The sequence below is a fragment of the Pogona vitticeps genome, chromosome 4 (assembly GCF_051106095.1).
Source record: "Pogona vitticeps strain Pit_001003342236 chromosome 4, PviZW2.1, whole genome shotgun sequence".
Classification (NCBI taxonomy): domain Eukaryota; kingdom Metazoa; phylum Chordata; class Lepidosauria; order Squamata; family Agamidae; genus Pogona; species Pogona vitticeps.
Window position 1 is genome coordinate 63,205,790 of NC_135786.1, and position 13,083 is coordinate 63,218,872.

General features: G+C 43.5%; 1 protein-coding gene across 17 annotated transcripts in view; it reads left to right on the top strand.

The window, feature by feature from the left end:
- The window catches only part of MAST2 (microtubule associated serine/threonine kinase 2), a 234,073-nt gene that overhangs the window by 130,534 nt on the left and 90,456 nt on the right, over positions 1-13,083 (top strand). For 16 of the 17 annotated variants that reach the window (XM_072997567.2, XM_072997568.2, XM_072997569.2 and 13 more), the window contains one exon: positions 10,295-10,386. In XM_072997567.2, coding sequence (XP_072853668.2) covers positions 10,295-10,386 — 92 coding nt within the window. Of the gene's footprint in view, positions 1-3,086; positions 3,220-10,294; positions 10,387-13,083 lie in introns of those variants that run through there. The other variant, XM_078392852.1, reaches the window with a different exon arrangement.

Genomic DNA, 13,083 nt, shown 5'->3' on the forward strand with positions numbered 1-13,083 from the left:
GGGGAAAACTGAAAGAACTGGGCATATTTAGCCTTGAGAAAAGAAAACTGAGGGGAGAGATCCTAGCACTTTTAAAGTACTTGAAAGAGTAGTCATGCTGAGGAGTGGCAGGATCTGTTCTCAGTCATGCCAGAATGCAGGACACGTAATAATGGGGTCAAAGAAGCTTGATTTAGGCTGAACATCAGGAAAAACTTCTTAACTGTTAAGAGTAGTACAGCAATGGAAACAAATACTTCAGGAGGTGGTGAGCGCTCCAGCGCTGGAAGCATTCAAAAGAAATTTGAACAACCATCTGTCATATCTGCTTTGATTTGGATTCCTGCATTGTGGGGATTTGACTCAATAGCCTTACAGACCCCCTCCAACTCAATTACTCTTTGATTCTATGTGCACTTTTCGTTATTTGATAGGAATGTACTTTGCTCTCAGTATGCAACAGACAGTAATAAGATGTGTGTGACACACTCTTATTTGTAATACATTGTTATGCAAAATAGCAACTATGTAATATGTATACCTCATAATTTTATCTGTTCTAGAAAAAGATACCTTTTAAAACTGTTAACAGATATGGAGGCAGTGTTATACCGGATGCTTCGCTTGTTATCTATTTTGAAGGCATTAATTATTCCTGTTGTCAGTGGTACGATTGCTTGCAAAATTGCTTCCATCTCTAAATTACTATAATTAAAGCTATAACTTCCATATCTATTTAATGTTGCTGTGCAGCTGGTACTTTTCATTAACATGTCAATTTTAGACTTATATATTTTGCTCCATTGTGAAGAAATTTTTTTTAAATATTTGTTTTCATCTGCAGAATGTTTCCTATAAAGAAAACTTCTATGAATAGTATTATGAAAGCACTTGCCTAAGAGTTTCAGTAATTTTATGAATGCTAGTGAAGATTTTCTCCTTCAAGCTGGGTTCCTGAAGGGATGAAACAGATTATTCTTGGTTGGAGTGCAGTTGCCTGCATCTGTGGGGATAATCTGTTTAGACATTGAGTAAAGAGCAATGTTAAGGAAACCTTCCAGTCTTTCAGGCCTAAAATATATTATGTTGACAGTGTTGGCATGTAGGTTCTGACATTACTTTTCTTTAGAATATGTGGATTTTTTTTCTTCAGGGTGTGGATTAATTATTATGCATTTGAGATGTGCTGACTATAAGAAATGTGTTCCTTTAAAGAAATGGCTGGGATTGCACAAGTCTGTATTGGATATATAGTGAGTCCATTAAAAAATATTATCTGGTTTCATCATTCTATGGATATGATTTCACATTTTATCAATAGCAAGGAATATTTGTCATGTAGGCTCTGCAGGAAGTGGTAGGATATTTACGCAGAGAGAAAGGAACAGATATTACTGTCTTTAAGATATTGACCAGAATTCTATTGGTGTTCATTCAGCTTGAAGGTAACGTACCACAGCTAATTGCTGTTAATTGATAAAGCGCTAGGGTGCATTTCTATTGTGCAGTTGAGCATGTGATTAGACATGCCAATGAGATGTACTCTGGTACCTTGTCAGTTAACCACAGTTAGCAATAGCAGATTACACAAACCTTATGTGAACACAAGTGTGGTGTCCACCCAGGTCATGAATATTAATGTGCTATCTTCATGGGCCAATGAGAGTGCTGGAGAGGCAAAGTCATGAGATATAAGAGTCTCTGCAGGAGGAGGAGGAGATTAGATTGAGAGTTTTGAGTTTTGAAATTGTAGTTTGGTGTAGAGAGAGGGGCTTGGCGGTTGAGAGTGGATGAAGTAGGATATTTTGTTAAGAGTTAAAGACATTGATTGTACCTTCATCACTTGTAATAATAAGCAACTTCTGTTTGGTTCTTTTTAAAATGACACATTGCCTGGACCTCTATTATTAATGATATATAATGTTGATGCAATCAACTGATGACAGTGACACGACACATAACTTGTGCCCTTTGATTGGTGAAACAACCAAGGGCCATGCGGGAGCGTAATAGCCAGTAAGATTCTGACCTTTGCTCTCCCTGACTGCATGGTCTGAGGGGGCGGGGTTTAGCTTTAAATGAATCTGAACAGTAGTTCTAAGCCCTTTTCCTGAAGGGGAAGCTGAGGTAGGAGGTGAGCTGTGTTTGGGAAGGCATTTTATTTGGTGAGGTATTTTTTCTAGGCTGACCTTTGCTCTCCCTGATCGCATGGTCTGAGGGGACAGGGGTTTAGTTTTAAATGAACATGAGCAGTATCTCTAAGCCCTTTTCTTGAAGAGGAAGCTGAGGCAGGAGATGAGCTGTGTTCTCTGATTCTATTTTTGACTAATCTGGTAAATAATGAAGCCAGATAGCATTGCATACACCTGGGCGGGAGGAAAGTTTTAGGGGTCGAATCATACTTCCGCACTATTAGGGAGCAGGCTGGGTAGGTGGGCCTCGTCAGCTTTGGAAGGCAGCCCATGTAGGGGAAGGAAAACTTTGATTTCAAACCTCCACTGCCTTGTGGCTATATCCATTGATGGAAAAGGCTTCAGGAGTGAACCTCGAGGCAAAATCTGGAGCTGGAGTGTCGGAGGCAGTTCGTGTCGTTCTGGCAACTCCTGTGATGTCGCTGGAACCAGTTGTATTGGCTCTTGCCTTTCCATTGGACTATTTCAGCAACGTGGAGAAGAGGGATATGCTGCTTGGGAAACAGCCTATCCTCCGTACTATTTTATCCAGGTTTTGTGCTCTGGAGAGGACACTCCAGCTTCACATACATGTCAAAACAACATGGGAAGTAGCAGTTACTGATTATAAGTCTTTGCTCAATTGGCATAGAGCATGATGCCAGGGGCTACGTCCGATGGTGGGAGAGGTCATTGCACCTCACTAGGTACCTACTGCCCGCCTTAAGCTGGGCAATCCACAGCCAGTAAGATGCGACCTTGCCATGGTCTGTTAACCTCACGGGGTGCAAGGGGTTTAGCGTGAAAGCCAACAAGCAGATCGATAACCCTGCACCATGCAATCATAAGAAAACTTCTGCCCTAAAGTTGGGCACCTGGAATGTACGGACAATGACTCCTGGCTTTTCTGACTGCGACTTTTCTGACAACCTGCAGGAAATAGATGACGTGCACAAGACAGCTATCATCGACATGGAACTGAATAGACTGCAGATGGACATTGTTGCCCTGCAAGAGATGAGATTGCCAGACTCCGGATCTGTCAAAGAAAAAACATCTCATTCTTCTGGTAGGGAAAACCATTGAGTAAGACCCGGGAATACAGTATGGTGTTGGCTTTGTGGTCAGAAATACTCTGCTGAGATCCATTGTTCCACCTACTGTGGGGAGTGAAAGAATCCTGTCTGTGCAGCTCCAGTCATCAGTGGGATCGGTCACCCTCATTAGTGCATATGCACCAACACTGTCGTCCACAACAGAAGTCAAAGACAAATTCTACAACGATCTGGCAGCTACTATCAAAAAAAGCCCCTGACAGAGAGCCACTGTTCATTCGCAGAGACTTTAACACTAGAGTTGATGCTGATCACAATTCTTGGCCCACTTGTCTAGGCCATTTTGGCATTGGGAAGATGAACAAAAACAGCCAATACTTGCTGTGAATTTTTTTCTCCCCCATTGGAATGCATTGAAGTGCCCGTTTGGGGGGTGGGAATTCACCAAAAATTAACGAAGAGTCAGAACAAAGCCGAATTAAGTTTGCACACATTTTACAAGGTGCTCTAATGAATCAAAGCATTTAAAACAGTTTCCGAGTCTTCGTTAATTTTTGGTGAATTTTTTTCTCCCCCATTGGAATGCATTGAACCCAATTTTGACAGCTGTCAAAATCGGGTTCAATGCATTTCAATGGGGGAGAAAAAAATTCACCAAAAATTAACGAAGACTCAGAACAAAGCCAAATTAAGTTTGCACACGTTTTAGAAGGTGCACTAATGATTCCAAGCATTTAAAACCATTTTTGAACCTTTTAAGAAACACTTAAAATTGCAAAAGCAGACATCGCAAAACCATTGAAATGCATTGAATAGGCTTCAATGTATTCCAATGGGGGAAACATTGTATCGCTTAGCGATGTTTCCTATGGTGATTTTCACTTAAGGACGGCAATCCGTTCCTTTTGGAACGGATTATCCGGTTTTCAATGCATCTCTATGGGAAAACGTGTTTCGCTTAGCGATGTTTTCCCATAGCGATGTTTTTTTTGGAACCAATTAAAATTGTTAAGTGAGGCACCAGTGTACTTAGATTCAAGATTAGTATCATCAGGGCCGAGGCATGCATTAAAATCTCCTAGAAGTAGCACCTTTGCCTTAGGGTGATCTACTAATAGGTTTGCTATATATGTCTCTAAAGAGCTCCAGGCTTCAGTTACTGTATTTGTAGTTTTAAAGTGAGTGGGGGAATATATACATTTATTAAAATTAGGTTATCTTCCCTACTTTCCAAAACTATTGCCATAGCCCTTGAATCCATGGGAGGTTTCTCTGTACATTTGAAATTTAGGGTATGTGAGTGCCAACCCTCCTTTCATCCTTCCTAGACCCTCCCCCCTTCTGGCTTTCACCCAATAGTTATTGTACCCTTGCAAGGTGATTTCTTGGTTGGTCCAAGTCTCTTGAATTGCTATAATATCAAATTTCTGGTGGTCAAAGGGATTATCATATGCATTTGTTAAACAGCGAAACCACCCTGCAACATTCCATGAGAGTATCTTAAGCAGGGAGATAAATATTTGTCATTCCGTATTTTCAATGTTATCTAAGATTTTTTCGGCATCATTGAATACACATCTATTGCGAATGGGGGAGTCCCTGTTTTTTTAATATCAGAGGTGGCAGAGGAGATAATCATTCTAGCTGTTTGTCCATTTAACTCTTGATTTATAGCTCTTAGGACAGATATCGATGGTGTGGTCAGCGGTATCCTATCCTCCTTAACATTTAACAACTCCAACCCACATGTGGTGCCACTTACTACATTGTCCTGTATGTTTCCCTCTGGTGGATTAACAGGCTTTGCTGAGTTCTGGAGTTGTGAGCTCAGTTCTTTAACCTGTCCAAAATCTCTGATTGTGCTTCCCTTAACAGGCCCGGGAAAACTGCCGATGTCCCTGTCTGCACCGGATCTACCATATAGCTGTCCTCCTTGTGTGCAGTATCCGTTGGATCCGGCCACATGATTAGTTCAGTTTCCATGACTGTTTCTGTCCTTGGTTTCAGTGTTAGCAATGTTATTCTTGCCGGCTCTTTGTTAGGAGACTTGGGAGTGAGATTTGGGAGGAGGGGATAAATCTTGGTGTTTTCGAACACTCTAGTTGGAAAAATTCCGAATTTCTTTAATAAGAGTCTCTTCCTCAGTATCAATGATGGTATTTTTTTGTTTGAAACAATAACACTACTTTTTTATATCTGGTTAGATTTGTTTATGGTTTCAACTGAGATTAGGTCCTTTAGTAAGGGAGGAGTCTTCAAGAGGAACTTTAGATGTCTTACTACTTGTTTCTTGGTAAACCAGTTTATTTTTTTTCCTTTATAGAAGCAGAACGTTAAGCAATTTTTCGGGGACTGCAAAGAAAGAGCAAATGTTTTAAAATCCTCCCCTGTTTTTCTTAGGCTTCCATCTAATTGCTGCCCAGACTGTTGAAAGTTAGGGGAGATTGCTGTTGAGGATTGTATAAGGATTGGAACAAAGAAGACAGGGGCAACTGCAGTAACTACCCTGGCATCTCTCTTCTCAATGTTGTGGGGAAGCTGCTTGCCCGTATTGTACTGAAGAGACTCCAGGTGTTTGCAGACAGATTCTGTCCAGAATCACAGTGTGGATTTCGAGCGAATAGATCCACCACTGACATGGTATTCTCCCTCAAACAGTTGCTGGAGAAATGTAGGGAACAACGACAGCCACTGTTTGTGGCCTTCATAGATCTCACAAAGGCCTTTGATGGGATGGCTTTCTAAAATTACTTCTTAAGATTCGATGTCCACGTCGACTCCTTAACATCATCAGGTTGTTTCATGAGGAAATGAAGGGCACTGTAGTTTTTGATGGCTCAACATCAGATCCCTTTGACATCCGAAGCGGAGTGAAACAGGGCTGTGTCCTCGTGCCGACCCTGTTTGGGATCTTTTCTGCTGTCGTTCTGAAGCGTTGTCTCCGACACATTTTTGGTATCACCTGGCAGGACAAAGTTCCAAATAGAGTAGTCCTAGAACGAGCTGGAGTTTTTAGCATGTATACATTACTGAAACAGCGACATTTACATTGGCTTGGGCATGTCGTGAGAATGGCTGATGGTCAGATTCCAAAAGATCTCCTGTATGGAGAATTAGTGCAGGGAAATCTCCCCAGAAGGAGACCACCGCTGCGATACAAGGATATCTGCAAGTGGGATCTGAAGGCCTTAGGAATGGACCTCAAGAGATGGGAAACCCTGACATCTGAGCGTTCAGCCTAGAGGCAGGCATTGCATCACGGCCTCTCCCAATTTGAAGAGACCCTTGTCCAGCAGCCGAGGCAAAGAGGCAGTCCCGAAAGCAGCAAAATCAGGGAGCTGGACAGGGAACAGATTGTATTTGTCTTCAGTGTGGAAGGGATTGTCACTCTCGAATTGGCCTTCTCAGCCACAGTAGTCACTTTTCCAAGACCTCCATACAGAGCACATTGCTATAGTCTCTCGAGACTGAAGGATGCCTAATCTAAAAATCACTAATAAGTAGAAGTGTGTTATCATTTCTCTTCCTGGTAGTGGTGGGTGGAGGTGGAGAACGGAGTGGAGTGATTAGTAGCAAGAAGCTCACTAATTAGGTATACATTTGTACCTCACTGCTCCCAACTTATGTTTTAAGTTCATTCTGCAATACTGTACTTGTTGCCACAAGGCAGTTAAGAATGGCTTTTATAACCTAAGATGTAACTGCATGAACTGACAAATTATGGCTAAAATCCTATTTGTATAAATTGCAATGCATTAAAGCTGATAATATAATCAGCTGTGGTGATTTTTCTGAACGAAAATATTTCTCCCAAAGTTCTCAGTGCTCTTACGTAATCTCATTCGTCTTCAGGAAACCATGGAGGCCATGGGAGGGAAGGAGGGAGTTATTAGTTTCTGAAAAATTGTTGGTGCTGCTGATGTCATCAGCCTTATGTGGTGTGAATTACAGCAACAAAATTTCAGCCTATGTAATGAATCAATCCCATTTTGATGGCTTTCTTAATCAAAGAGCAACTTAGGGTACTTTCATCGTACTCTTTTTTACAGTAGACAAGGGAGGACAATTTTAACAGAGTATTTATTTATGGTTTATCTCTTCATTTTAATATTTCAAATCACTTTATTATCTCTATTTTAAGCAGGATTGTTGCTCTGCTTTGATAGCCCTACTTGTCTAGATAATAAAAGGCATAATAAGTAGAATGATGTACAAGATAACATTTATTTATTCTTTATCACTTTCCACTTTATCTTCTATTAATAGAGTCCGTCTTCCAACTTTTTTCCATATATTGGTCTAGTCTCTGAAAAGAGGCCTGTTGCACATGCTGAGAAATATTTATCCCTCTATCTGAAGCCCTAAGCACTCAGAAGTACTTGTTGAAAATATGATAGAAAACGTGTTGAATTTTAAGAAACCATGCAGCAAACTACAGGCATCTAGTACATTATTGTAGTTGTTGTCGTTGTTGTTGGAGATTGGCAGTTAGACATCATCATAGCTATCCAGACTTTGGGTAGAGTAGCTCTGAATGATGGTGTTGTCCTGCACTGAAGACATTTTCCAGTGTTCTTCATCCAAGTTCTTCTCTTTTTTACACTTTTTTTCTCATTTATTTTACCTGGGATGATCAGCAGTAACAGTCTGTACCTTTCCTTTCTTGTTATTATCCTTGCATTTTGTAATTTATTGGTCTTTATTGATCTGCCTTAGTAAAAGCAAAGAGAAAAGCATACTGTTTAGGGCAGCATAATGCTTAAAGCACTTTCTGGGTGGTGTGCAATTTAATTATACAGGCTATCCCCCCCCCCCCATGAAGTCAGTACTCAGTTCACCAAACTTGGAAGGCTGAGTGAACCTTGAGCCAGATTCCTGGAATTGAACCCTGGTCGTGAGCAGAGCATTGACTGTAATAGTGCAGTTTAGCCACAGTGCCACAAGGCTCCTGTACTTCTTCATTGGTCACCATTCAAGATCCAGTGTGTCCAAACCCCACAATTCCATAATCTGTCATGATGTAGGTGTGCAAACTCTGAAAATTTTGCTTCAGGATTATGTTGGTTTTGTTCACCATTAATTGCACCCAAAAAGGGCAGCTTTTGTTAGTACAGTGGTGCCCCGCATAGCAACGTTAATCCGTTCCAGGATTAATGTCGCTATCCGGAAACATTGCTAAACGGAACAAAAAACTCCATAGGAACGCATTAAACCCTGTTTAATACGTTCCTATGGGGCAAAAACTCACTGTTCAGCGAAGATCCTCCATAGGGGTGGCCATTTTCGCCGCCTCGGTAAGCGAGGAATCCGTCCTGAAAACATCGGGTGGCCATTTTGAAACCGCCCATCAGCTGTTAAAAAAGCATTGTTTTGCCATGATCTGTTCCCCAAGCAGGGGACCGACCATGGCAAAGCGGAATTCCACCGCCAGCCAGCCCCCCACGATGCCCAGCCTCCTTGGCGGGGCTCTCCCGGGGCGCAGACGGGCAGGCCAGAGGGGCAGGATGCGTCCGGGCCGCTGCCTGGGCAGCCACGGGGCAAACACACACTGCTCGGGGCGCGGGGCCTCTCCCTCCTGGGGCCGGGCTCCTCCGGCTCTCCCTGGTCCTTGGCGCTCCCAAAACGCAGTGAGCCTTTCCAAGGCCAGCCCGCAGACAGGGCATCGGCTGCCCAAGGCGCTCGGCTCCGGCCTCTGCCTCCTCCCCCCTCCTGCCCGCGGCACCTGGCGGGTGGACAAGGCCGCGCTCCCCGGGCGCCGCAAGGAAGGCCTCCGGGGTTTGTCCGCATTGGACAAAGGCCGCGGCTCCCGGGACGTCCCTGCCACCTCGCACACACACCCCGCCGCAACCCGAGCCAAGCGGGGAGGGCAAGGAAGGCCCCCAAGGGGACTGCCGGCAGCAGCGGCCAAGCATACGCACCCCACGCCCCGCTCCCATGTGCAGGAAGGCACGCTCAGCCCAAGTGGGAGCCCGGGCGCCGAAGGGGCGGAGAGGGGGTCTCTGGCACGCTGCTGCCCTGTCCAGCGTTGCCGCCCTGATCCCGGTCCCAGGCGGGCGCCTCCTTTGCAGCTCTCTGGCTGCGCGCGGGGATTGGGGCCAGGCCCTTCTCCCCTCCTTCCGCAGTTGCTTTGCCTTGATCGGTTCCCCTAGCAGGGAACCGATCAGGGCAAAGCAAAATTCCACCCAGCCCCGCATGATGCCCGGTCTCCTCGACGGGGAGCAGGCGGGGCGGGGGTCTCTGGCGCGCCGCCCCCCCGTCCAGCACTGCCGCCTTGATTCCGGTCCCCGGCGGCCGCCTCCTCCTTTGCAGCTCTCTGGCTGCGCGCGGGGATTGGGGCCAGGCCCTTAGCCCCTCTTTCCGCCGATCAGCTGTTGGAGAAGCTTGCTTTGCCATGATCAGTTCCCCAGGGATCTGATCATCGCAAAGCGAAATTCCCCCATAGAGAACATTGGAAAGCGATCGCAAAAGCGATCGCAAAATCTTCATCGCAAAGCGATTTCATCGTTATACGATGCAATCGCTATGCGAGGCACCACTGTATTCTCTAGACTTCCAATGAAAGAATGGAATTTGATTAGAGCAATTAATATTGTTCATCTTACATAATTATAAATATCTCGGCAGCTGAAACTAGCAGCAGAGTATAGAAAGCAGCAGAATAAAACTGCTTAATTCTTTAAAACTTTTCAGCTCAGAAACAGCATTTAGTATAGGATAGCAGGGTTTCAACAAGGAAATTCTATACAGTGGATGAACTCCTGTTTGTCTTTACATAATATAAAAGTACACTTCCATACATTTGCTGGGAGTTATGCTGAAGTAACAAGGTGCATTGCTCCCTTTGCAATTGTTGTACTGGGAAGTACTTCATGAATAGCACTTCCACTGTGCCATGATTTTCATTACTGCTGCAATAGCTTCATTTTGCACATGTGGGACTGCACAACAGGGTTCCAGTCATCATTTTTATATTATTTTATCTGGAAACCTCACTGTTGCATCTTTTAAAGCAATACAAGCATATTATGAATGTCCTAAAATGTTTCTGTTTCTTGTTTAAGTATTTGTGTTTCTTCACTTTCATTTTAGCTGCCGGACCAGTAATAGAAAAAGCCTGATTGTTACCTCCAGCACATCTCCAACACTTCCACGGCCACATTCTCCACTCCATGGGCATGCCGGTAATGGAAAATGTGATCTTGCTGCAAATCATTGTTGGACAGAGCTGCTATTGTTTTTATTATACCAGGCATCTGTTTTTAAATAAATAAATAAATTTATTTATTTATTTATTTGTACCCCGCCCATCTAAATACAAGTCTACTCTTGTATATGGTATGGTATATTTGGGACTGAATTAAGTCTGAATTAGGTCTGTCCTAGTTAGTCCCTGGATAGTAGACCATCAAGGGATATCAGAGATCTGCAAGTAGGACTAAAAAATAATTCTGGTTAAGACATAGACAGTTGGTGTTAGTAGAACTTGACATGGCTGAGCTAGATGGACCAATAGTCTGACTGGCCTCCTTCTCTGTAATTGCTCCCAGTCTTTGGAACTCTCTCCCAGAGGGGGCCAGGCTGGCCCCATCTTTGGTGTCCTTCCATAAGAAGGTGAAGACCTTCCTCTTCAGGCAAGCTTTCCCTTAATGACTGGCTGCCTAAATGGACGGCTGTACATTATTGTTTTGAATATGTTTTTGGTGTTGGTTTTGTTAACCATGTCTTAATGGTGGTATCTGTTTGATCCTTTTTAGTATTTGTATATTTACTGTTTTTATCCTTTAATATTGTCTTTTAATGATGTAAGCCACATTGGGTCCTTCATAATAAGAAAGGCAGAGTAAAAATATTTTAAATAAAATAAAATAAATATGCCATTGTTAATAGCAACAACTGAAATTAGCTTTCCAAAACCGAAAGAGGGAGCAGACCTGTTGTTGTGCTTTGAAACAATATGTATTTGTATTGTTGTTTCATTCTTACTGGCCCTGATACTTTCACAAAACCCTGGGTTCATCTGCTCACAGAAACCTTTTTATTGAAGTCTCATTGTATGCTTGCCAGCCTGTACCACTGTTTTATATTTGACTATCCTTAGTACCTTTGGATTCTAGTTTAAAAAAGAACTCTCCCTGGTCATAGTCTTTACTTTCATCTGTACATACACTACATTGATAGACATACCACCTCAAAGCATCTTAGAAGCTTTTTCAAGAAAAAAAGGATAGTACCTACAGTATGGAGAGAAGGCCTGAAGATCTCACTGGTTGCATTAGCATGCAACCTCAGACTTTGTTTTGCTACTACATGAGCAGCAGCAGAGAGCATGACCAAAAATATGAAGTTGCAAGTTAAAGTTTGCAAGAAGTTATAGTTTGAGCGAACTGTACCTCATAACACTTGTGCTGCTGTTGTTGTTAAGTGCTGCTGTTGTTAAATGCTACCAAGTCCCAACCAATTTATAGCAACCCTAATAGTGTTTTCAAGGTAAGTTAGATTTTTAAGGGGTAGTTCTTCATAGTGGCCTTTGTGTATGTACAAATGGGTTTATCCTGCGCCTGCGCAGGACGTTCGAAAGATTCTAGAGCTTAGGGGGAAAAAAGTCAATTAGTTCCCCCCTGCAGGGCACAAGCTCCGCCTCCTCAACCTTCCTTTCAGTTTCCTCTTTTCCGCCATTCGAGTAGGACGTTAGGAAACTAGAGCACTAAAGAAAGTGATTTTAGCCTTGCTAAATCTATCTTTGAACATTTTTTCTATATTGTATATTTTTATATTATTCTACTGTTTTCCGACGATAGAACCTCCAGCTTATCCCTTTTTTCCCGTTCTATCGTTTCTCCCCTTCCCCCCTTTTCTTTCCCTTTTTGTTTTATGACCCCTCGAGGTTTTAAGAAGTGCTCTGTTTGTCTTCGACAAATTCCACTTACACATGGGCACAATCTCTGTTTATTTTGTTTTGTGGGAAACCCATCTTACCCACTCGTGCACCGTGTGCAGGAGTTTTTCCAAGCAGGCTATTAAGCTGCAGCTCCAACAACTGAATTTTTTTTCTCTACGAAAAATCTCTCAACCCTGCCATGGAGGCTACAGCCCTCCCTTCCTCCAACCCTCCTCGCCAGGAGGCTGCTAAATTGACCACTAGCCCTGTTGCCCAGTCTCTATCCAGCATGGCTTCTTTACCTGTGAAATCCAAGAACTCTAAAAAAACCACCTAAGCCGGCTTCTTCCAAGGCTCAGCCATGGTCTACCAATCCTGCAAATTAGAAAAAGGACAGAGAAGCCTAAGAGGCAAAAGGACTTAGCCAAGCCGGCTACCGGACCTCTTTCTATACCTCCTGTACCGGTGCAGGATTCTTCAAGGGACGATATTGAGCTTTCCAACAGGGAGGAACACGCTATACCTCCAGCCCAACAAGCTCCTGATATTCCGAGCATGTCTCCGAGTTCGGGCTGATTTGGGGCTGTAGCCCCTTTCAGTCTTCGATCTTCAGGGTGGGCAGATACCAAGACTGAGTCGGAACAGGAGTCTGCTCCATGCACTCGTAGGAAAAGAAAGGAGAAACACAAACATGCCTCTCTGTACCAGCCATCTGGGCTTCAGAAGCAATAATACCATCCAGAGGATTTACCTCCTTATGGTCATCCATACTCTGACCGGTACCATCCCTATCCATACTAGGGTTATGGATATCATGATCAATACAGAGGGTCAGACAACACGCTACCACCCTGGTACCCTCCCATAGCCCCTCCACGGCAAATGTCATTGCAGTACCAAGGGGATGTCTCCACTCCTCAAGCTGCACCATCTCGAAAGAGACTGATTATACAGACGCCTTCTGCGCCGTCTAAATGACTCAAACTTCATAGAAGCCGTG